This window comes from Bombus flavifrons, chromosome 1, assembly GCF_040668555.2.
Source record: "Bombus flavifrons isolate JBK064 chromosome 1, iyBomFlav1_principal, whole genome shotgun sequence".
NCBI classification, from domain to species: domain Eukaryota; kingdom Metazoa; phylum Arthropoda; class Insecta; order Hymenoptera; family Apidae; genus Bombus; species Bombus flavifrons.
This window is the reverse complement of record NC_138442.1, coordinates 15,858,732-15,884,899: the sequence shown is the minus strand read 5'-3', so window position 1 is coordinate 15,884,899 and position 26,168 is coordinate 15,858,732. Positions and strand designations below refer to the sequence as shown.

At 28.9% G+C, this 26,168-nt stretch overlaps 5 protein-coding genes across 11 annotated transcripts; 2 read left to right on the top strand and 3 right to left on the bottom strand.

Annotated features, from left to right (window-relative positions):
- Window positions 1-416: 416 nt before the first annotated feature.
- Achl (La ribonucleoprotein translational regulator Achilles) lies at window positions 417-5,837 on the bottom strand. Of its 2 annotated transcripts, XM_069111017.1 has the most exons (5): window positions 5,414-5,837; window positions 4,093-4,435; window positions 3,223-4,014; window positions 2,728-3,052; window positions 417-1,966 (listed from the first exon to the last, which is right to left on the bottom strand). In XM_069111017.1, exons 3-5 carry the CDS (start codon window positions 3,982-3,984, stop codon window positions 1,410-1,412), a joined length of 1,644 nt encoding a protein of 547 aa, XP_068967118.1. In that variant the 5' UTR covers window positions 3,985-4,014; window positions 4,093-4,435; window positions 5,414-5,837; the 3' UTR covers window positions 417-1,409. The 2 variants fall into 2 exon arrangements, with proteins under 2 accessions (XP_068967118.1, XP_068967108.1); XM_069111007.1 differs by lacking the exon at window positions 5,414-5,837 and having other exon boundaries at window positions 4,093-4,712.
- Window positions 5,838-11,914: 6,077 nt separating this feature from the next.
- Window positions 11,915-15,471, bottom strand: Not10 (CCR4-NOT transcription complex subunit 10). The gene is made up of 10 exons (XM_069110993.1): window positions 14,757-15,471; window positions 14,352-14,674; window positions 14,172-14,278; window positions 13,932-14,083; window positions 13,649-13,848; window positions 13,183-13,474; window positions 12,753-13,100; window positions 12,539-12,648; window positions 12,351-12,429; window positions 11,915-12,281 (listed from the first exon to the last, which is right to left on the bottom strand). Exons 1-10 carry the CDS (start codon window positions 15,163-15,165, stop codon window positions 12,226-12,228), a joined length of 2,076 nt encoding a protein of 691 aa, XP_068967094.1. The 5' UTR covers window positions 15,166-15,471; the 3' UTR covers window positions 11,915-12,225.
- Window positions 15,472-16,091: 620 nt separating this feature from the next.
- Window positions 16,092-19,479, top strand: LOC138178728 (zinc finger protein 613). 6 transcript variants are annotated; one of them, XM_069110955.1, is made up of 5 exons: window positions 16,092-16,179; window positions 16,468-16,670; window positions 16,812-17,937; window positions 18,004-18,569; window positions 18,661-19,479. In XM_069110955.1, the coding sequence occupies exons 2-5, from the start codon at window positions 16,611-16,613 to the stop codon at window positions 19,264-19,266; spliced, it is 2,358 nt and encodes a 785-aa protein (XP_068967056.1). In that variant the 5' UTR covers window positions 16,092-16,179; window positions 16,468-16,610; the 3' UTR covers window positions 19,267-19,479. The 6 variants fall into 6 exon arrangements, with proteins under 6 accessions (XP_068967056.1, XP_068967032.1, XP_068967023.1 ...); XM_069110931.1 differs by lacking the exon at window positions 16,092-16,179 and adding an exon at window positions 16,209-16,381; XM_069110922.1 differs by lacking the exon at window positions 16,092-16,179 and adding an exon at window positions 16,209-16,391.
- Window positions 19,480-20,297: 818 nt separating this feature from the next.
- On the bottom strand, window positions 20,298-23,087 carry LOC138178753 (peptidyl-prolyl cis-trans isomerase FKBP8). The gene is made up of 5 exons (XM_069110969.1): window positions 22,905-23,087; window positions 22,188-22,496; window positions 21,772-21,971; window positions 21,402-21,703; window positions 20,298-21,323 (listed from the first exon to the last, which is right to left on the bottom strand). Exons 1-5 carry the CDS (start codon window positions 22,932-22,934, stop codon window positions 21,016-21,018), a joined length of 1,149 nt encoding a protein of 382 aa, XP_068967070.1. The 5' UTR covers window positions 22,935-23,087; the 3' UTR covers window positions 20,298-21,015.
- Window positions 23,084-25,674, top strand: Ppib (peptidylprolyl isomerase B (cyclophilin B)). The gene is made up of 5 exons (XM_069110981.1): window positions 23,084-23,178; window positions 23,797-24,079; window positions 24,413-24,620; window positions 24,813-24,997; window positions 25,072-25,674. Exons 2-5 carry the CDS (start codon window positions 23,987-23,989, stop codon window positions 25,204-25,206), a joined length of 621 nt encoding a protein of 206 aa, XP_068967082.1. The 5' UTR covers window positions 23,084-23,178; window positions 23,797-23,986; the 3' UTR covers window positions 25,207-25,674.
- Window positions 25,675-26,168: the final 494 nt, after the last annotated feature.

Here is a 26,168-nt window from a genome sequence, read left to right as displayed (position 1 = left end):
AACGGCGTGAACTTAGGTATATATATACATGCATATATATATATATGTTTAATTAAAAAAAATTAGTATTTTGCACATAACAAATCAAATTATTCCAAAATATATGTTTTAAAACAATATAAATTAAAATATACAATATGCGTATACTTGTATATATATATTTGAAAATAGTTAAATTATTTAATTTTTTAAAATCCAATGTAAATTAAGAATAATTATATAGAAAGATCCTCGTTTTATTGTAAAAGGTTTTAATTATTCTGTTACTAATTTGTATTTGTATGATATTGTATATACATATATATGTATGTTATATGCACGATACTTACCAAAATTTAGTTCCAAACTAATATTTAGAAAAATAACGTTTTAAATCATTTTTTAAATATATAAGAATGTCTAAAATTAAGAACAAATAAAATAATTATTAATTTATTTATAGATTCAATATGAGTACGATATAGAGTGATCGAAATCTGATACAAAACTGGTACAACTGAAAACTTGTTGTACCAATATATTTGTTCTAGAATGTTTACACAATTAACATTTATCATGAATATTCTTATAATACTCTTAAATAATCAGATTCAGATGCATTGCTGATTGAGTATCACGAACAGTATAAGAACGCGTCTGTCTAACGCAGGTATATTCTACTTACTCGCGGTTTCGAAGTCTGTACATTATTCGTCAATATCACAGAACCTCAGATCGAACATTTTTATGTAAGGCTTCATACAACTTTCACGTACCCTTACAGTAAAATCGACGCTTATCACAAATAACATTATTGTTGTAATACTATTATTTACATATTTTCTAGGCACAGACCTCTTATCAATAATATAATATGTAATCCAGACAAATAGAGTTCACATAAATATCTTTAAACATACTCATTTTCGGCGGTTATAGGCAGCCTTTATAAGAGTTCGAAATCATTTCGTAAGATGGAATGGAATTATGAATTTCAAAGGGGGCATTAAATCTTTCATACATATATAAGATGTACATCGCTTTAAATGACAATTTTTGTTAAAACTCTCTAATGCTATATCAAAAACAATATATATATGAAAAATATGCAATCCGTCTATAAATGCAAATAACGTCATCCAGTAATATATATACAACTAACAAAATACATTAAACCATGGTAAATACACTTGTACATTAACCAACGTATTTGTACATCATCAATTACTTTACTTAATTTCAAGTAAACGACTGATTGTACTCCAGAGATCTCTTGTATAAAAGTCGTTAAAAAACATATACGTGTATGTAAATATATCTCTTGTTTAATCTATTGAAAAACACAGAGTTGGTCATTCAAAAAAGAGCAAGAAACAACGAATATATGTAACGGTCTATCGTAGATAGAAATTCTCGAGAGTAATTGACGTCTAACAGGTGGGTTCCATTGGCGGTGGCATGGCGTTCATTTTGGGTGGTCGGCCAAATCCACGCGTTCCATCTGGTCCAGACGGCATTCTCGTCACATTCTCTGGAAGATGAGTCAACGCGATACCACTGTTGCTTCTGGGTCGACAATAGCTACCCTGCTCAGAACCAGAAGAGCATAGAGACAGCCTCCTGGAACCTGCGTCAAAGGCTGAATCTCGGCTGCAGGCGGACAATCTTCTCAAAAATGGCCCGTAATCCGCGGACCCGCGGCGACTAGAATGATAACAAACACCACTGCACTCGGAGCCGGAACTCGAACAACAAGAGAAACGCCGATTCTCTTGATAATAGTAACTCGGCGGGAAAACTGGGTGACAGTAACCGGTCTCAGAACCGGAAGAGCAAGCGGAGTAACGTCTGCCGAAACTTCCGGTTTCGGAACCGGAGCCTGAACCGGAACAGGAAGACAAGCGACGCAGAATGAATCCGTTCTCTGAACCAGAGACAGAACAAGCGGACAACCGACGAGATAACCATGCATCCGGTGATGGGGGTCCTGCAACAATAGCGTTATAGGGTGAGTTTTAAAAGATACAGGGGAAGAGAATAATTTTTTTTAACCCTTAAGCAGTGAAACTGTTTGATGACCGAATATATATGATATTAAAAAAATTATGCAAAATATAGACAATCTTAAATAATAATCGATAAGCGATAGAACAGCAGCATTGTAAATTCGTTCATCAAATATTAAAATATTTTACTTTTGCTTAACTCTTACCTGACTTGCAGCAAAGTGTTAAGATATGTAGGATTCGAGTTACTTAGCTCAGAAATATAACAATAAGTTGATTTATTTTACATTAATTTCTGTTAATAAGTGAAAAATAATGAATGAATTATTGCACTATATACAGTTAGCACGATACTTCAAATAATATATTTTTTATATGGAAGAAATTTGAATGAATGCACTGAAACATTTTGCTAATGATGCAGATAACTGATGCAGGAATTTGATGAATCATTTTCTGTGCTTAAAGCTAAGTAACTGTTCGTGATCAGTTTCTTATTAATAAATTTGGATACAATTAATATTTTTCCTTCGTAATTGTGTAATGCTTTAAGAACAAAAAGGATATATCTATAAAATTATCTTCCTCTCTTTAGAATATCGAATAGGGTGAAAAATATACGAAACAAATAATCTATACTAAAGTAAGAGTAATGTGTATTAGGTATAAGAATTCAAATTATGAGAGCCTGGAAAACTTCTACATCGCAAGAAACAGCATAGCAAATAAGTAATTTCCAAACCTTGGAACGGATGGCCCGGATAAGCATGATACATTGGGTAACCATGAATGGGTTTCTTATGTCTGGCTCTTCCATCTTCTGTCTCGGATCCGCTGGCACAACTCGAGGAGTTGTAAGCTTCCTCTTTGGTCAATCTTGTCAGGGCACTTTTCTTTGCTGGTTGTTGTTTCCTCTTCTTGTCGCTGGATTGTTGCAGCTCAAACACCTTGGCATCGCCCAAGGTCATTTGTAAGGCGGTACGAGCGGACGCTGAATCCGTGAACTCGACCATGGCGCACTCCTCGCTCGATGCCAATTCTGGCCTTTTGGCGATTGCTTGTCGCACCTGATAATTGATAGATTAAGCGATTGCTCCTATTAATTACGATTATCAAAGATTGTCTTTTGAAAAAAACGAATTTTATAAGTTTCTATCTCAATCATATTTTCTTCTTTCCCGCTCTTTAAATCAACGTACCAACAATTAGGAGCGCGGAAGATAAAAAAAGATGTTACCTCAGCTGGTGCTGGATGCCCAGGTCGAAGTATTCTAATGAGAGCGATTTCTCCACACGGCCTGAAGATTTCAGCCACAGATTCGACCGACAACTTCTCTACCGGGAGTCTCGCGGCTAATATCGTCCTCGATGGGGTGGTTTGATCGAAAGGTGGCAAAGGATCGACTCTTCGTAACTTGGTACCCTGTGGATTTACTTGAAGTTTCTTTGATTTTGCCAAAGCAGCTCCAACGACCCGCCAATCTCTACTTAGATGTTTTACTCGTTTGAAACTCGAGATAAGCTTCAGAGATACGTATCCTTCCTTGTTCCTTTTCACGTGTTTCAGGAGAAAAGCATCCTTCACGATGTTTTCGTCCGAGAAGTAAAATTCCACTTGCGCGCATATCTTCTCGGCCAATTCGTCGCTTGGTGGAACAAAGTCATCTTGAGTGGTTGTACTTACTTCGGTCGATGTTGGCTGTTTCTGATCCTTTGGATCTCTAACGACATTTTCTTCCAAAGAATCTGCTCCCGAATCTGGATCGCAATTCTTCTGTTGCTCCATCGCATCGTTCACTTTTTTCTCATTGTCAGAACTTCCACTGTCTGATAAGTCGGCCTCTTCTCCTTTGGAGCCTCTTCGATCGAATGAAAGGCTCACGTCGCTGTCTACAGAGGAGATGCTTTCCCTCGTGTCGGATTTTTTCATCGGTGGTGGAGAAAACATCAAGTTGCCCACTTGATCCCTCGACTCTTGCTGAACATCCACCTCTTCCATGTTTGCGTTTCGACCCTCGACGATGAATCCCTGGATATCCAAGAGTCCAGTTGATTATATATACTGTATATTTGTCGAGTTAATCCATTAGAGAAACTGAATTACAACCTGTCCTTCGGAGAATATCTTCAGTATCTCGATATCTCGTATTTCGATAACCGATCCTTCCAACAGTCAAACGAACATCACGTATTTCATATTAGAGATAGAAATTCGTCGAATTTCGTTGATAGCTCGTTTCCTACGATCGATCACACTCGAAGATAGTTGAAACGAAGACGAACAAGTCAGATCGAAGAATCGAATATGTTCACGATCAATTTGCTTCCGAAGGAATTATATTTTCATGACTCGAAACTCGAGACGTTGGTGTTTGCCTCGAAGAAAAATTCGTCTGGCCAATGGCGGTGATCTCTTCCTTCCTGTCACGTTCGCCGATACCAAATTGAACCTGCGAAGACAGACCAGCGGGTCTATTAAACGAATCGATGGCACACTGACGATTCTTGGAGAGGGAAAGTATGGAGGACAAACGATTCTAAAGGAGGGGAGAGACTATGATAGCGTTAAAGGGACGATTACAAAAAGGGGGAGAAAATAGACTAAAAGAGCCGATTTTCCCGCTCTCGTTGGGAACGCGTGCTCGTTCGCCTCGGAAGGGGAGGAAAGTGGGGGACTTGCGCGATTCGTGACAGTTCGGGGAAGAGTGGCCTTCCCGAAGGCGCGTCCACCTCTTTAAATACTTTCGCCCACAGGTCGCGCATGCGTGAATATTTGTCTCGCGACAAACCTACCCTGAGGTCGTGACCTTCCTAAATACCGGTCAAGAGTGAGGCTCCGGGAAGATAGAAATTACTTGGCGAAACCTTGGAAAAATAAAAATATAGACACCAGAAGGGTTGATGAGCGAGTTTGCCTGTTCTTTTATATACATGTTTACTTTAATCGAATCATTTACAAAATGTAAATACTTTTATATTCAGTTAGGACTTTTTGCTCGAGAAAAAGTCAGTTACGACTTTTCATTCAAGGTTGTAACGTTCCGCATAGAGGAGAAATGAGCAACGTATAAAAAATTATTATCCTTTATTCAAGGCCTGTAATACTTTACACGTGTAATATAATATGTAAGAGTTACGTCAAACATTGTTTCCTATCTTGTCTCTAACACGTTTCTGTAAAAGTATGATAAATAGCAAGACGAAATTTCCAAGTTAAAGATATCATTAAAAATTGACCTAAAATCTCGCGCTGCTCCAAAGCATCGAAACAGATAACATTGATATTACATTTTATCATAAAAGCAAATTAAAAGTTTGATAGTAAGAGAACCTGGTTAGAGAAATGGTAAACGAACAGATCCAATTAGTCGGTCAAATTATTAGCAACCAAATACGTTAAATTAACAGTGTTACTGTTAATTACTTACCGTAAAAAGCACAGTTCCAATATCTTACACGTAAAAGTAAATATTGACACCGATGAGTAAGAAAGATTTCCATTCAAAATCGTTACTTTCAGTGGGCTGCGTTTGGAAAAAACGTAAAACTAGAAGAGCGACGCGAACTCCTCGACTACTTGGACCTTGTCTGCGTCTGTCGCGGAAGCCGGGATATCGAGACGACTGCTACAGGAAGGAAGGACTTCTTTATGGTGGTGGTGAACCTCGGTAACCTCGAAGAGACCCGGCGGGCTTATTCACAAACGCTTCGCATTGCATCCGGACGCTGCCAGCATAATAAGATATAGGTCAAGTGCGGCGGGTACCATGTATGGCTATACCTGTGGCGAGGAAGGACAAAGATATACGTAGGTTATCGTTGTCGAATCGAAAGGGTTCATTCTATATCTTCGTCTTACCGCCTCTTTGTCTATTTCAGTATACCACCTGTCGTATATAAAACTTCTTAATCTCGCTTAAGATTAATACCTACGCACAGAAAAACTCAATTAAATTTATTAGCGTATTATATCTAACCTATGGATTTCTATGCGAATTTGCATTTTTAGCGATATTAATAAAAAAGTTTGATTTGAATGAAAGCATGCCTCTAAATAGAATGTATCGAACACGCACAAACTTTAACACTCGTAAGGAAATCGTTTCATTTTATTAGCTTAATTCTCTATTTTAAATGACAATTTAAGGATAATTTAGTATGATGATTTAATATTTAGTATTTGATGTCTAACATTTGAGGAAATCTTCCAATGTATTTAATTCTGTGGTAAATTTATTTTACACAAATATGAGTCTGTTAATGGTTCTTGTGTCGATGTTTAACAAGACCAGAGGCGTAAAACGATTGATTTCAAAATTATGAAAAATGTAATTAAGGGATAATTACACAGAAAATATTATCATATCAATAATTTATCGTAGTAGGATTCAGCGTATTATTAAGACATTTATTGTCTATCCAAAATTATATGTATCAATTATATTATACATGTATAACAATGAAAAAATACAAAAATAAATTTATTTCATGACAATTTACACGTATCTGTAATAATAGTCAAATTGATGTCGATGAATCACCGGAATCTAATTAATAGTTCGAGTCAGTTATGAATACATACATATGTAACCGTAGCAATCATGTAACTTTTTTTATACCTACTGTGGCTCATAATTATATTATAATCTAGAATCATAATTGCTATGATAAATTTCTGTAACAACAAAATAATTATGCAATTACGATAAAATATAAAGCAAGTAATTCTTAAAACAAATTCTTTTAATCTAACGTTCGTTTTTTCAAGAAGCAAAAGGAACGGGCCGAGGATGTGAATACCATCGCGAAAAAAGAAATTGGATTAAGATTTACGTAAAAGTATTTAGAGCTACGCTATATAACCCTCTTAGGTATGGCTTCGTATATTGCGTAAGTTGTCGGTCCGAACCTTTCAGAGTGTAGATTGTTCAAGCAGCGCTCATTCTTTCAGATCGTTGTTGGTTAGCTCATATACATATACACGATAATGATTACACGTTCGCTATCTTTTGTGAGATTATAAGACAAGTATAATTACGTATTGTACAACCGTTTGTCACGTTCTATTAGCGTTCTATTCTTTATTAGATTTTCAACTAATATTCATCTTGTTTGCTATTGAGTGTAATTTTTATGTAAAATTAAGTAATCTACTAATTGTTTCTAAGTCTTGATTTAGCACTGACTTCTGTAAGTTCTCTATGATCTTCTATCAAAATTACATGCAGCTTTCGTATTATTCGTGTTATTATTATATATCGTATTATTAATGAAATTCTGAGATATTATTTTCAAACTTAATAAATTGTACAGTAATTCCTAATTATCCAATTAGAACATTGGAATTCTACGATCAATCTCATCCAAATTCACCGTATGAGCAGATGTATTTAGTATCCAATGCGTGCTTTGTGGATTCAACCCTGAGGGGATATTTCAAAAGAGAACCTTTTAAAAGACTAGTAACATAAGTAGAATGCAGAGACCCGGCGGGAACAATATTTTTAACGACGAGATATGCATATTACAGTGAAAATAGTACAGTGTTCTTATTCATCGTCAGATTTCCCTCTACAAACATACGCTGGTTCTTCCGTTGTACAAATACAATTATTATTTATGTTCTGATATTTATAAATGTTCAATCACGTATATATAAACATTTTTACATCATTAGGATACGATACATTAAAATAAGTACATTTTGTATCGATCTAAAAATGATCATAAAATTAATAGATGTAATTTTACATACTCCGTGCATTGAAATTGATAATTAATCTCTGAAACTTGGTTATTACTCATTCTATATAATGATAGATGAAAGTAAAACGATATTTCCTGGCTGTTTCGATCAATCGTGCCTGGAAATATTCGCCCAGGGATATTCGTCAAACGTTCTATCGCCTAAGGCCACTATAGAGAATGAATGGCATGAATAATAATAGCCTTAAAGTATTATGTCATATATTATTATATGAAATAACTTCACGTAACAATATCATTACTTGTTACTCTAAAAAAAAAATTATCATTGTTGGTAAGATACAGCCACGTTGCAAGAATATAATATATATCGGTACACTTCAAAATGTAAACGAAAACAACAAATAAGAACTATGTACAAAATAAAATTGCTAAAATCTCAGTTACCTGTTATTCAATATTATAAGGAATTGATTGATTATAAGGAAAGAACATAATACATGTATAAATCATATTTTTATCTTTTTGTCATACGAAAGCAATTTAAAAATAGTAAAGAAATTTTACATGCATATTTGATATAGAATACCAACTTCAAAATAAGTAAGGCAGTCTCTGTTTGGTTTTTCCATTAAACGTAGTTTCCCCTCTTCGAACGTCATCGAACGTCATTAAAATAAAAAATCTTGAAAGTAATGTTTAATTCTAAAATATATCGTTTATAAAATAATTATTTAACAAATAAATAACGAATACGGAATATAGAATGAAAAATCTGAACGAGAACAAGAATTTTGCCCATCATTATCTAATGAATTTTTCGATTACCATGACAACGTTCCTTTTACAATTGTCAGCGAATGTCGCGTTGCAGATTAATTGTCTGTAATTATTTTGTTGTTTCGAGAGAAACCAGGACGCGAACATTTATAATCGCCGACCTACTGAAGCCTGGAGGAAGGATCTTAGATACGAGAACGATCTTTTCTCTCTTACATATGTCCTTGCTGATCTCGGTAATTTAAAAATTTTGAACAATTCAGCAAGGTCCGTTCTTGCTCGCAAACTCTCAATTTCAATTCTTAAAAGAAACGGGACAGTGCCAAGATCTCGTATTTCATGAAAATGCGTCACTCATTGTCCTAAAAATTATTAATCATTATTCGGACGACATGCTGATTTAACCTATGTAACCACTTTCTGTCATGTTGTTCATAAAATATACAAAATATCATACTTTTGACACATTCGTCATTTATTGTAGTTGATATAACAGTATGTCTAACGAATGATTTATATGTTGATTACGTAATGGGATAAGGTACATAAAAGAAGTAACATGTGTTAATAAGAATTAATATATTAGTATTTAATAATATGTTTAAAAAGAATTGAGGCATTTTGTGAAATTTTAAATAGATGTTTAGTTAAGTGAAATTATACAATAAAAAAGACAATGAATTGCTTCGCGAACTAGACGCATCGTTCGACGTATATAGTATATATACAATGTAATCGAATAAATAAAATCCAATGAAAGATGAAAAGATAGAGGTGGAAGCCAAATAAAAAATTAAACCAAGTTTCTATTAGATTTTATACCTTCTTCAAACATCCAATATTCTACCATTAGTTCTGTCTAAGATACTTGACTATTTGAAAAAATAATTGTACATTTAAGAAGTATAAGTCTGGTAAATATCAAGATAATACCTAGAATTTGCTATCTTTTTAGAAACACCTCATTTTTATTGACCAATTACTTAATACCTCGGCTTGCTTTTACGTGTCATCTTTCTTTACCAGCCTGCGATATATAAAAGATATATTTTAAAGATCAAATGAAGCAAAAAGTGTAATAGGATATCGTGTGTCTTCATCGTTTTTAGCCTTTAAGGTATTCGACGTAAAAGAATGTTCATGAAAATTTCAATATAGATAGTCTTATTCACGTGATCCCCATTTTCCTTTTATCAATGCGTTTACTATTATTCATTACTACTAAGAAATCACGTTGATTAAAATAATCCCAATAACTGATACAACTTTCTTATTCTCAGTATACATCTTATTACGGAAATTCATAAGTTACGTAATCAAGTATCTAAATAATTACAGAATTAATCCTAAAAATATTGAATCATTATATTATTAATTTGGTAGATCTATTTTTCACCAACGTTTCGTGTAGTTAAACGTCATAGCAAGCGAGTCGTTTATTTCGTAACTTGAGATCTAAATTAAGATACAAAGTAAACGAATCTTAATCAATCTGTGTCATCAACTTATTTTTACACGTTCTTAGTTAAAAAGGGTCGATCATCTGTTAAACTCTCGCTATTTGTCTAAATAAAGAATGTTAATTTTTGTTAACTTGTAAACTTAGGTATTAGCTCGCAGAAAAGTACAGATAGATGCAAAATAATTATATACCTACTAATATGATTTATGATTATAATATTAAGAACTTTGCTTCAGCACTAATTAAGGATATGATGATTCTTTTACAATTGAAAAAAATGTTTATTACGTTGATTAAAGTACTAAGCAAAAACTAAGCGATCTTTAGAAATATTGTCATTGCACGGTTAGAGGATTTACTTGCATGAAATTTTTCCAATAAGTATAACAAGTACAAACAAGTATTAATGGAGATAGAAAAATCTGGAAAACCGCAGAAGTTGGCAGGGTACCCTACAGTTCTCCAATGTTCACGATGATTTCCCGGCGCAGAGGGCGGCGATTCCCTGAGGCGATTCTTGGTGTTCGTCGTCTTGTTCTGTTCACTGGAGACGGGAGCAGAACTCGAACTGGGTCAGGGCAGCGCGCCAAATGGTTGGATCAATTTTATTTTAAATTTATCAAGTCCGCTTCGACTCCATGGACACGCGTGATCAGTTCAGATTTCCAGACCGTGCATACCGATTAAAATGGTATCTTACTTGTGTAACGTGAAGAATAACCAACCACCGAATCGTTTGCTAGTTCAATCGATTCTTAGTCTTTTTATTTTTTAATCAAAACCTTATTATTTTCTACCTATGTTTCACGATATTTCGCAAAGATATGTAATTATACTCTTTATTTGAAAGTTAGAACTATCAATTTTGGTAATTTTTGCTAATTTTATTTCTTAAAAATTTCTTGGCTCATTTTTATACAATATAATTTTCTATTATATTTTTACAAATGAACGAGTCTTAATAACAATAAGTAATCGTGTATCGCGAATTGAAATTATAAGCGGAATGAGAAAAATATCAGCTCAATGTTACTTTAAACCGATTTACAAAAGGAAGTCGCGTAATATGTATATCGCACCTGCGACTAAGGACCTTCCGCTGTCCTTCTTCAATCGAAGAAGCATTGAAATTTCCAGATAAACCTTTAGTGTGATTGTTCTTCAATACGATGCAATTGAATTGTTTATTCTTCTTTCATTGTTTAACTGTGATTACTCATGTTGAAGCTTCTTTGATTGAGGTCGTATATGTATATCTTTTATCATGATCATATACATTTATATCTTTACAATTACTTTGATAATCAATTACTACAAAAATTGTTATGAAGATATTAATATGAACATATTATAATTATGGAATCATATTGTAAATAATAAATACTTATTTAACTTAAAATTACTTATTTAACATATTTATTATTTACAATATGATTTTATAACGCGATATGAAATTATCATTAAATATCAAAAACTCATGTTTAAATTCGTATTATTCACTTGCAAGAAACGATTATTTTTATGTTTATTACGTATATTCAATAGGAAAAAAGAGATAAATCACGTAGAATAACAAACAGCGGAGAACCACTGGAACTATGTGAGTCAGACAGAGTAAGGTCCAGTATAAGGCCCTGGGGTGATTCGCCTAGACGGCCATGACCATATTACAGGCCAGAGGCCCCCAATACCATCCAGTAAACTTCCAATAACAATTGGCGAAATCATTACCGGCAATTCACTTCTTATGTTTATGGCGATAATACTGGAGTTCGTAGACAAATCTGTTCTGACAACTATGTCGAGGGGTTATCTTTATTCTTCATTGTATATTTGAATGTTATCTAGTGTATACCTTTATTATATTTATTATTTCTACTATAAAAATGATTCTAAATAAGTTTAAAATATAAATTTTATTACAGAATAATTTTATGAATTTGTAAATTATATAAATATTAATAACATAAAATAATTGATATTTAAAAAGGGATAAATCATATACTTTCTTGTATTGAGAAAATATTTTTAAAGTATTCTAATATATGTACACATTACTGTTTTCAATACAGTAAATTTTATTTTACAAACATCCTATCGTTTCTTTACCACACAAACTGTTCATTATGCTTATGGAAATAAAGTTAATTCATATTTTACATATAAAGGGTACAAAAATTTTACAAATTTTATTAATTATTTACGACGTACTTGAGAAATCCGTAATTTTTTAAGGTATACATTTATTTACAGCTATAGAAAGAAAACTTTACATAAATATAAAATTTACCGTCAACGATACTGTGGACAATGTTGTTTTATTATTGATCTTGAAATATCCGCATGACCTATTGCATAAAAAAATCGTTAATTATATTTTGCGTGATATTATTTATGATCAAAAATACTATTATTACCTAATTGCAATTCTATATATAAAGCTAGCATTATTACATGTATAGGAACATCACAGTCTGGGCCCTTTGACATCCAAACCTAAAACATTTATTAGAAGCATCAATTAATAGGTATATATTATTAAGGTAATTTATTTATAAATTTGTAAGAAATATACACACATAAATGGCGTAAGTTTTTTAATTACCTGTTTTAAAGTTTCTCCAGACTTATCGAGTTCACCACGGATTGCGTAAGCTACGGCTAAGTTATAACGAAGTACAGCAATACCCGTAGGAACTGTCGTCGGATACCACACTATAAAATTAGTAATTATTTTATGTAGTAACCGTTTATACATAAAATTATGATAATAACTAATAATTTCACAGAAGAATTAAATGATTTAAATAAATTCTCACTTTTTATTGGTTTTGAAATAACCTCATCTAATTTTTCTTTATCTTTATCTTGAGTTTCAGGAATAAGTACAGAAGTACTTAAATCTTGAATATTTTCCGGTTTCAGATATTCAATGGCTTCACTAATTTTGTCCATAAATATCAAACTTTCTGCTGCGTAAAGATTTCCCAACATTCTATATGCACCAGGTAATTTATTAGTATTTAGTAATGCTTTAGCATGTTCAAGTGCAATAACATAATCACCAAGACATAAGCATACATAAGCACTTGCAGCCAGAACGCTAATTTTTAAATTTAACGCTTCAACGGTAGTAGTTTGAGACATTAAAGTTGAATGTTGAGAGCCTAAAATATTTTTGATACAAATATATATAACAATCAAACTTATGAATATTTACATTTTTAAATACATAGATTATTTAAATACCTAAATTATGACCAGCTGTTAATGATAAAGGTACTGTTTGTGGAGCAGCAATTGGTGTAATTGGTACATTAAGTTCATTGTTATTTGGTAATAAAAATAACGCATTCTTTAAACACAGAGAAGCGAATTCTAATGTTAATTGTGGTATAGCGGAAGGAAAACCTTCAGGATGATACTTTATATCTTTGGAAAGAGAAGAAGCTAAAATAATCTTTCTATAAATTCCAGTACCAACAACTTTTTGTACTAGATCTTTTCTTCGTTTTGGAATATTAAAATCAACTTCATTTGTCTGAAAAAATAATAAATAAGAATAGTATAATAGCAAGCAAAAGGGTAGAAGATATTTAGTTTCTCTTGAACAATCTAACATATAATATATGTTACATTAACATTAATTTAACATATAATAACAATATAATGTGACAATCTAACTAACAATCTAACATATAATATATATATTTACCGGTTTATGACAATAAATACAACACTCGGCAATTCTCAGCCATAATTTAGGATTATTATGAAGCTTTTGTGCAGCTTCCATGAAACAATCGAAAGCAAGCGATGCATGTCCTGCATGTAAAAGTGATACACCAAGACTATACATTAATTCATAATGTTTATTTCCACCAAGTGTACACAGTGGTCGTGAAGATAAAGGATCTATATAAAAACAACTTTCTAAAATTATTATTTCCAATATTTTTACATAAAAAGACTATAGAGTAAAAATTGATTATAATTACCACTATCTTTTACTTGTACACTTTCTAGAGCACATTTATTTTCATGTAAAGCCTTTCGTAAGTAAAAACTTGCTAAATTTGGTTTACCCATAGCAAGATGTAAACATGCCATATTATTGTAATATAACACAGCAGAAGATTCTCCACAAGTTCTAAAAACCAAAAACATTAAAACAGTAAATGTATTACAATTACAAAAAAATGTTTCCATTGTGTAATATAGTAATATAATCATCATACTTAAAATCTAAATTCTCTGATGTTACAGAATTCAATAATTTAATGGCTTTCTTGTAATTGCCTCTTAAATACTCAAGATTAGCTTTTAAAAATACAGTTGATATATTCTGAAAGTAAAAGAAATTAAATACAAAATATAACACATAATACAATAATGTAATTTTTAAAAATATATCTTACTACAGGTGTACCCAAAGAAACTAATGTCTTCCATTCCCTTCTACATAATTTCAATTGATGCATCATAAGGTATATTCTAGCTTTACATTTTAATAATTTTAGTTTAAATGCATCTGTAACTATATCAACTTCTCTTTTTGGTTCCTTCTGTTCTTTTATGGATTTTATTATACCTTCTTTGTCAACAGATGAAATTTTGGAATTATCTGTGGATATAAGTTGACTTTCTATGTAATTAATTAGAGATAACGCTGCATCTGGTTGTTCCGTTACTATATGTAATTCTATTAAAAGAAGGCACACTTTATGTGCCAATGATTCCTCTAAAAAAAAACAATGCATATTTGTAGGATTTTATATTATTAACTTAAAAGCTATCATGAAATTTGTTATCTTATTACTTACCCATAGGTTCTATGAAAGCAAATAATCTATTCATAATTTGAATTGCAGCATTATATTGTTTTGTGTGATATAATAAAACTGCTTGATTGTATCTCATAACACATTTTTCAATATCATCTATGGTTTCAGTGGAATCAATTGTAGACATTTGGCCACATATTGCATTCAAACTTTTTCTTAATAATTCTGTTTTCTTTAAATCATTTTTATAACATTCTACCACAACTTTATTATGCATTACTTTCAAGTCTTTGGGTCTTAAGGTTTCTAATTTGTTTAAATATGACAGACAGTTAGCATATGCTCCTTTTTGAAATTCAGATAGTGCATTTTGAGCCAGTTCACGTTCTTGTTCGGTTATAACTCCAGGACCAATATCTTTATTCTGTGTTTCAGATGTTTCACCCATTTTTATTTATAGCACGGTAATATTTATATTATATCGTAAAATCCTATACACACAATGTTTACACTTAGTGATTTAGATTAAATAATCTTTTACATCTCCACATTTGACATTTATAAAGGTTAAAATTGTAGCAAAAGATTAAAAGATATTCTTATTCTCGAATAATACTTTAAAAATAAAAATTGTTGACTATGTGTGTATGTATAATGTTAAAACAGTCTTTAATAAAAATAATTACTAATTTATTTTAAATAAATGTTTCTAACAACAACTTTTCATATTGACATTATTATTTTGCTGAAAGATGCCGCCACAAGTTAAAATCTCCTAGGACTTGAAACTAATTAGGTGAAATATATTTAGCGGGAAATATAATATATATTATGATAAAATGATTATAAATATGTACTCTACCTTAAATAATTAAATCAAAACATTTAATAATAAAAAGATATAAAAACAATCAAATTATTAAATTGTTTTTATATTGGTTAATGTTTTAAATGAACTTTTTAAGCATAAAAAGCTCTTTCTGCTTTTGAAAATATCAGTTGAAGCTTGTTTATTCTTGGAAAAATTTCTTATTTGTTTTAATAATAATAACTAAAATTAATCTTTGAGTAAACTTTAATTTATAATTTTTTTCTGAATTAAAAATTGTAGTAAATTTTTTAATATATTATTTCAAGTATTTCCAAGCTTCTAATTATAATAATTAAACAACAATGTAATATATTTTTTAAATTAAATATGTTATAATATCTAATAATAATACAATAAACTTATATATGATTATATATGTACGTGTATTTATAAATTATATGTATTTTTATTACGTCTTTATACTATAAATAAAAAATATGTAAAAATTTAGTACTACTAATTTTATTTCAATTTATTTCTATAGTATTATCTTCCCTAGATTAGATGCAAATGCTAATAATTCGTAGCTTTGAATTAAAATATAATACATATGTATACGAAATATAATAACGCTCATACATATACAAATAAGTATGTATATATTTTTAATACACGTATATCTCATTTAATTCTTAGAGGTATAACGATTGTGTTCTAAAAAATACCACAATTAATAAATTTGTATTTAAAGATCAATGAGAATAATAGTACAATAAAAATCGTTATGTCCGATGGACCATGATTGTCAATTTAAAAAACACGGTGCATATTAAAATACTATAAACAAACAAATGTATTTATATGTAATTATTAGTTATGCAATAAGGTAAATAGATGTACTTAAACTAAAATTATTTTTTTCATTTATAATTTTTTTAGGTTATATTTAAGTGCAATTATGTTATAAACATCATGGAATGTTTAATTAATTTTAGTTTTGGCTTAAAAATTATCCTATAGTTGTCAAATATACGAAATATCATATGCGGGGCTCATTATTATTGTTTAAAATAATTTGAACAATGTCAGATATCAAATACCAACAATCAAAAATATTTTCACAACATTCAGTTGAAGATCAGGTAAAATTTCTTAAGCAAACAATATTTTATTAGAAAATAGAAATATAATTTGTAATCAATAAATTTATTAAATAATTTTATTAAAGAAGGAATAATTAATAATGAATATAAATATAATAGATTAAACATTTTTTTTATTAGGATAATTCAATACTACAGGTAGTACAAAAATCTCCTTCAGAAATTAATGAAGTTAATGTCGTTGATTATTTACAAGATTGTGTAAATAAACTTTTAACTAAAGATTCAGGAATACATTTATCTTCTACACCAATATGTAATTCAAACATTGAGTCACAATTGAAAAACAAAAATAATGATTATAAAAATAATATTGAATTTGATTTTATAAAAATTGAAAACATTTTTTTACAAAATATACCAAATTCTCAAAATGAATTGAGATTTAAATGCATAGAGCAAAATCATTTAAAAATGAAAAATGAATCTGCAGAATCTATAACTCATTTAGATGAAAAGAATACTAATAGTATTAAATTAATAAAAATGAATAATGCAATTGATACAGAAGATGTAAAAAGTAACAATATCCCTGTTAAAGTAAAAAAGGCTTTTGTACTTGAGAAAAATATTTTTACTCAAGTTAAAGATAAATCATATAATTTAGAAGTTAAGAATGAAAATTTGAATGATGAAAATAATGATCCTGAAACTAAATTTATAACATCAAATAATCAGAGTAAAATTAAAATCAATAATCTAGTTATGTTAAATAAACAAGTTAAAACATGTAGTCAATGTTCAATGACATTTAGATACAAAAGACATTTAGATCGGCATCTGGAAGGTCATCAAAAAAATAATTGTTCTCACTGCAGTGCAAAATTTGCCAGGCGTAAACACCTTGATATACACTTATTTCGTTCACATGGTGAAAGGGTAACAAAATATCCACATTCTTGTGATGTATGTTCCCGTAGTTTTCCTAAACGTATTTTATTAAATCGTCATCGTGCAAAACACAACTATGAAAATGGCAAAGTTTGTTCAGATTGTGGAGAAATGTTGAAAGCAGAAGAAGATGATAAGGAACACAAAGAAAATCATTGCACACGAAAACAATTTAAGTGTAAAAGATGTTTACAAACATTTAGTATTGAACAGACATATATAGCTCATATCCAAAATCATGATAATTACAAATGTCCAAAGTGTGATGTCACTTTTGCCTCCAAAAAGAAGGTGCATGAACATTATAAAATGGTGCATTCTTCAAAATTGAATCATAATAAAATATCAAATAACGGTAAGTTTTTAAAAATAGAATAAGAAAATATATATTCATAATTTATAAAAACTGACTATTTTATAGGTATTTACTTTTGTACTGACTGCAGGCATACTTTTTTAAAAAAGGATGATTATTCTCGTCATTTAGATTCTACATTACATCTTAATAAAGTAAACAGGGAAATATTCCAAAGAGACATTTTTACATGCCTAATTTGTTCTAAGAAATTAATTTCACAAAGAGCTCTCGATCAACATGTTAGACGTATACATAAAGAAGAAAAAAGATTTACATGCAATATATATGGTTGTACATTTCAGTGTGCAAGAAAATCAGACTTGGATAGACATAGACAATTACATGTAGAACAAAGAAATGTTATATGTGAACAATGTGGTAAAACTTTTACTAGTGTTAGTATTCTTAATGACCATGTTCTCTATATACACAATAAGGAAAGACAATTTATATGTGAAGAATGTGGTAAAGCATTTAAACGAAATAGTTTATTAAAAAGACATAAATTATCTCATCAACAATATCGGCCATTTGCTTGTATGCAATGCAGTACTGCTTTCAAGAGATCCCATCATCTTTCTCGTCATATGGAAACTTGTCATAGAATTACACTTGAGAAGAAAAAGAAGGTGAATTTAACTCTACGTTTATATTTTACTTTTTAATCATTTATGTAATTTAACAAAGATGCACAATTAAAATATAATAAAAATTCAACAGGTTGTAAAACTTATGAAAACGGAAGATGGTCATCTTGTTCCAGTACCAGAGAAACCAAAAAAGCTTAAACCTAAAAAATTAAAAATGAAAGCAGGATCTAATAAAATCTTATTGTCAGATGACAAATCTGTTACTTTTCAAAACATGGATATTAATAACAAATATTCTGATTCATATTTGGAAGCACAAACATTGCTTAATTCTAATGACTTATGTGAAAATTCAGCATTGCCATTAGAACTTACAAATGTATTATCGAACACAGATTTTGCCCCCCAGGTTCTTTCATTAGTAGATATTAACGCAGAACAAATTGTGACTGTAGAAGTTACTACTCCAAAAACGTTAATAATGAATGATCTTGTAGATCAATTTGAAATAAATTGTAATGAAATATTGAATCTAACAAATTATCAAGATTTAGAACTTCAGCATGGAATTTCAAATACAGATCAAAATTTGTATGATCATATAAATTATTCTGAATTATCATTAGGAACTGTTGAAGGAACATCATTTTTTGTGGATTCGAATATTAACAAACTAGATACTTTGCCAATAGAAAATTATTTGAATCAATCGTTTCCATCGTTTTTAAATTTTTAATCATATTACATAATATGTATTAATATAAAATATCTAGCTTATAAGCTAAAGAACCTTTTCTATATCTCTATCATTACTTAAATTTATAGATACAAAATTTTATTAACATGAATTATAAATATGTATTAAAAGTATGTAAAACTGCCTAAAATTATTTTAAGTATAATTAAAATGTTTAATAAGTGATCAACAAAAATGTGATATATTTTGTAATACTTAGATTTTATCAAAATTTATCATGCATTTAATAAGTATAGTAAGTAATAAGTATAAATAAAATTGTATAGTAATCTTTCTAGATTTTTTATTTATAGTTGTTTTTATTAATGTATATAATATAATATATAAATGCCATGAATATGTTATTCTTTTTGCTTAAAAATATACATTTTAATGAATATAACTAATGTTTATTTTTATTATTTATTAGAGACATGGATAACTCATGCTAGTTATCATGATGGGAAAATTATAAAACAGGGTATGCACAGTCTCATACACCCTTATCAAATTTGATTAATTTCAGATGAGCTCACATGAGCTCACCATAAAAACATTTTGTGACATGCCAAATCAGTTTTTTATAAGTATAAATCATTATTTCTCAAAGTATGATATAATAAAGTTATATCTAAAGATATATTTATTTTTTCCAATTTTATTAGTGCTAATTTACTTAATTAGTGCCATTCAATAAATAATGCTTTGTTATATTTTGTATATCTGAGTTTTTTATTGCAACAGCAAGTTTCTAAAAGTAGAAAGTATTAACAAATTTTGTGACATTTCCCTACTCACTTGATTATTGCTCCATTTCATGTCATTTTAATTATTGAGTACACCAAATGACATACTTATAGATCTATTGTTCATAGTGAAGATTCTTTCGTATGAACAACAATTATCCATACCTAATTTACTATATTAATATAAGATAGTATGTATGAGATCTAAATAATAATAGAAAGAATTAAAATAATAAAAATATATCATAAATACATATTTAAGTGGTATTTGAATATGCCCAAAAATATTAATGCAATTAAATTGTTATTAATATAAAACACAAGTGTAAAATATATTGTACATATTCATTTAAATCATATACACTTTTTCACATAAATGTTTGAATTTATATATCTCGTATATATTTATTTCTCACGTTATTTATATTCTTTTTAACACACCATCGTTGTACATCATTTTAAAAATTGCTATAAAATAATAATAAGGAAAAGAATTCTATAGTATTTCTTACTTCATTATTAATATTAAGATAAATAAATAATTAATATGAGTAAGATTATGAGAATCTTCCTCTTACTAATTACGTTCGTAAATGCAAAAAGTTCATGTTGATATATATGTCAACGAAGTTTATACATTTAGAATATGTATATAATTACTCACACACATATAGTTTTAACTTTTTTTAGCACCCCGTATATTGTAAATATTCAATTGAAAAGATTGACTATATTTTTGTATGCTAATTTTTGTTGCAAAATTTACAGACATAATATATAATACAAAATTTGAACAAAGTTTAAATATAAATTTTATTAATAGTACTAGTATTTTAGTAATAGATCTTTTCTTTTGATTTGTCCCTATATTATTAAAGTTATCAAATTTTTACTTGTTTTTATATTTATCTTTTAGTTCGAAGTCTATGATACTTAATTATATATATTTATACTTATTTAGCTTAGACAATGTGTTTCATTTAAATTTTTTCCTAAATTTTTTTCACGAAACAAATCTATATAAAAATACGCTTAAAATTGCTGCAGTTGCTCCACCAATTAAACTCCATGTAAGCTTTGATGAATTTTTACTTTTTCGTTCTTTTGTATTTTTTTGAGAATTATTGTCATTTTTATGTGCTCCTAACATTTTACGATACAGATTTTTTTCATGCTGAGCGTCCTTAGCATTCTTCTCTTTTAAAATAGCTAATTCCGACTGAATAGCCTTTGTTTCTGGCTCCAATTTTGCTGCTTGAAGCAATGTTTGATATGCTAATGCATGTTCTCCTTTATAATGCAAAATTTTTCCTAAAAAAAATGTAATATGCTTAATATACAAAATTTATTATTATATGTATATATAAAATGGTACGTGTACAATATTACCTTTCCTAAAAAGTGCTTTTACATTTTGAGGTTGACAACTTAGAACACTTTCTACACTTTTCAATGCTGCATCATAAGCTTGTGTTTTCATTTGTGCAGCTGCTAGGTTATTATATACTTTCATACGATCCTCCAGTAAAGCCTGTAATTCTGCATCAGTAGTAGTATCTTCCACTTCATTTTGGTAAGATGTACGACTTTCTGTTGGTAACAAAAATTCTAATGCTCTCCGATAACACTGAATCGCAAGTGTTGGTTCATTACGAGTAAACCACCAATTGCCCCGTTCCCGTTTTTTATTGCTTTAAAAGAAGTAAAGATATGCAATCAATCATAATATCAAATATCAACAATCATAAAAAATAATTACCCAATTTCTTTTCGCTGATTGACATTGAGTGTTTCTGTTTCTTCTTCTAATTCACTGGACTTCAATTCAACTGTATATAAAATAGTGGCATTTGGTGGAATATTTGGTTCTTTTCCTAGAGAACCATAAGCAAACCTTGGATCAATCTCAATTTCAGCAATTTCATTTACATCCATTAATGCAATTGCTAAATCTAATCCCTACAATTGAACAATGTAATAACAAACATTATTGATACTACTACATTAAGTAAAATTTTTTTCATTGGAAAATTAATAATAATTATGTTACTCATAATCTAATAAAATATAAGTAGTATTATAGAAGATTAATCAATATAACATTATTTCCGAAATACAATTTAAAAAATACATTTATAAAACTGAGATTTAAAAAATAAAGATATCACTCAATACCTGAATCACTTCAACATCACCTAATTGAATTTTGAGGTCTTCATATTCTTCAACCGTCGTACCATCTTTTAATTTACCAGTAATTTTTAAAGTACAAATATCAGATCTATTTGGTCGTGTTCCATTTTTTCCACTTTTTATAACTTTCTTTCTAAGCTGTCCATTTCCTAAGATATCTATCCACTCTTCAGGTGGATGTTCATTTAAAGCTGCTTTTGTCATTGGTTCATTTGGGTTTATATCAAAGTTTAATCCTTCTTTAATGAAATCAGCTTGGCTTGTCCCTGGTTGAATAGATTCATCTTCCATCTTCAAAATCCACAAAGTCCAACAAATTATTCACTTGTTATAGACATAAAAAATTAATGAGTTTTTAAAAGATTGTATTTGAAACAGTAAATCACTATAGAAATATTAAGAAATTAAAAATTCATTCTATTATAGATATAGAAATAAATTTCAATCTCAATAAAATGTTCATTAATTCTTAATTCGCAACACCAAATATATCATATTCATTAAAAATAAGAACATTATAAATTATAAGAAATGTTAAACGCATGTAATAAATAAACAATATAAACAATCGAAAAATGCACACTCATTCGATGAAACGAAAAAATTTTAAGCAGAAATAATAATATTAACATTATTACTTCTTGTTATGAGATAACGTGATACGAGTTTAAACTGACTTTTATTTAAAAAGATACGTACCTTGTTATTTTCAAAGGTTTCAATAATCATTAGAAATGCTAAGAAATAATACTCAACTCGTGTTTATTTGCAGAACACGCGATACTGATTAACTTCACTGATTACTTGAAATGAGCACTACTATAATATCGAAAGTATTTAATCGATAATCGAACTTTTATCGACTTTCTTAAGCCAGTTGATTACGTAAATATGTATGTGTATGTATCTTTGTGCTTATTAGAAGAAACAAACGTGATTTAATTGCTTAATTCAACTAGAATAAATTTATCAAGTAAATGCTTTCGCTTTATAATTAATTCTGATACATATGTAATAACCGAAAATGAAATTAATCCCTAATTTTGATTGGTAGTAAAACTGAGTATCAAGATCATATAATGTTGTTATCCTGTGTTTGTTTAACAATCTAAAATTCCCTGCAACTTTATCAAAACAGAAATAAATTTATATAACTGCTAAATCATAAAATCAGTCCTTTCTCTCTCTCTTTCTTTTGGGTTTAGATACTATACATACATATATATGTATATACTATATGTACATATATAAGCAACAGAATAAATTAGCGAAGTGTTGCACAAAATATGTTTGTAATACCAAAGATCATTTTGTGTCATATCAATGCGTAAAACTTTCAATCTCCTATATATCTTTAGATCGAGATATCTATAGATTGTAGATTGTAAGTTTTAAAATCTTATTATTGTGGTAAATAATTTTTATTTTCTACTACATTGAAACGAACATGTATTTTTATATAAGATATTCTATAATTATTGCTCAAATATTGATAATAGTTGCTAAATAAATACTAAAATCATATTATATCATATCATATCAATCTGTTTCAATCTTTTTATCAACTAATAACATATTTACCAATTCTCAGTTGTAGTTTATATTACATGCAAGGTGAATGGAACCAATCGAATGATCCCACATTTCTAACATATACGCATGCGCATGGGATCCACGTTCGACTGTATATTGTATATGTACCACTCTGACAAAGTGTATAGTTGCTAAGAAGTCTTTATCCTGTTAATTCCCATTCAATTTTAAAATTCTTTTTATTAATAATGAAATCGCTTTTATTAGTGGGAATCGTGTTAGCGACCTTTTGTTCAAGTAGTAACGCTGACGATAAAAAAGGCCCAAAAGTTACAGATAAGGTAAATAAATGAAATGTACTAATATAAAACATCAGACTTGTTAACAAAGAATTTATTTTCGAACAAAGTAGATAAAAATAAAACTAAATAAACTAAATATGACTCATTGTTGAAAAATATTCGCTTTTCTTATTTTCAAATTAAATAATATACCTTCGATTTATATATATTTTGATTTATCTTTACATTCATATGTTAGAAAATTTTTTAAATTAATTTCGTAATTAGGATATACAATTTAAGGATATACAATATAAACAATAGTTTTTACAAGTCTATGAAATTTTAAGAAAATAATTAAATCTATAGCTATACATACATATTTATACATAGGTATGGTTTGATATTAATATTGATGGTAAATATGAAGGAAGAATTGAGATTGGGCTGTTCGGAAAAACAGTTCCAAAGACTGTCCAGAACTTCATTGCATTAGCAAAAAAACCTCAAGGAGAAGGATATAAGGGTAGTAAATTTCATAGAGTCATTCGTGAATTTATGATCCAAGGAGGAGATTTTACAAAAGGAGATGGAACTGGAGGTTTGATATCATATTATTTATTACTAGTTTGAAAATTGATGTATTACATTTTATTTAGTATAAAATTAAGATTTAATAAATCCTTTAAATTTTATTAAATAAAATGACACATAGCTCAAGGTTTTTATAGTATTTAAAATATTGGACAATTATTAATAATTACATTTAATTTTATTAAATTTTTTTTATTAGGTCGCAGTATTTATGGAGCTCGTTTTGAAGATGAAAATTTCAAATTGAAACATTATGGTGCTGGATGGTTATCTATGGCAAATGCTGGAAAAGATACCAATGGATCACAGTTCTTTATTACTGTGAAACAAACTCCTTGGCTTGATGGTAGACATGTCGTATTTGGCAAAATAATTAAGGGAATGGTATGTCATTTTCTTCACATAATCTGTTGGATTACATAACTTGTTAAGTATCTATTATGAAAATAATTTTACAGGACGTAGTAAGAAAAATTGAAAATGTAAATACTGATACTCGAGATAGACCAACAAAAGATGTTGTAATTGCTGATTGTGGTGCAGAAGTAGTAACAGAACCTTTCAGTGTATCAAAGGAAAGTGCTACTGATTAAACATATTCTTATTTGATGATTCTTATATGATGATGGAAACTAACCATTTATGGCTCTTATGTATTAAAAGAACAAGCTTATTTAGTTTAATATGTTCATAATTTCATATACACTAGAATTCATAAAATGTAATATTTACTAATTTTGTATAAAAATCATTTAGATATTGTTTACATAATTGCTCAAAAAATTATTCACAAACTTTATTGTAATATACTTATCTAAAATACATTTTAACAATTATGATCAATCATTAAAAAAATACGTAAAATAAGAATTTGTTCTTAACAATTTTAATTGTAGAACACTCAAGTGAAATGCATATTTATAAGTAGAAATTTCTCAAACAGAGTTGAAAAATCACAAAATCGTATGAAACCATTTTGTAATCCATTATCTTATTCCAATTTTTATAAAACTATATACATACATATGCTAAAATGCGCAATAAATTTTATATACTTATAATCACATTTTTTCAAATAAATAAATATAACTACTTTAGTGATGCATTTTATTCGTTTTCCTTTCATGCCTATTTTTATTCAGTACAAATATAAATAACATAGTACAATTGAATACAGCAAAATTATGTAAAATATAAATTGTATATATTATAAATCTACATATATATGCATAGGTATACTTTTTTAATTCAATGCAGTAGATATATGTGTAGTATGATATAGTACAAACAGGTATGAACAATATTAAGCCTTTCACTTCAAAGTTCATGACATTCTCGTAAGTAAGAATTCTTCATTTATTTTTTATAAAATACATACTGACTACATAAATGAAAGTTAAATCATTTCTGAAGAAACTTTATTATATGTACCTATATGTACATATGTTAATTATGCAATTATATATGTTAATTAATTTTTGTAATTACTAATTCATTTATATATATGTCAATGATTGTCAATAATTTGCATTGAAATATATATAAGTAAATATAT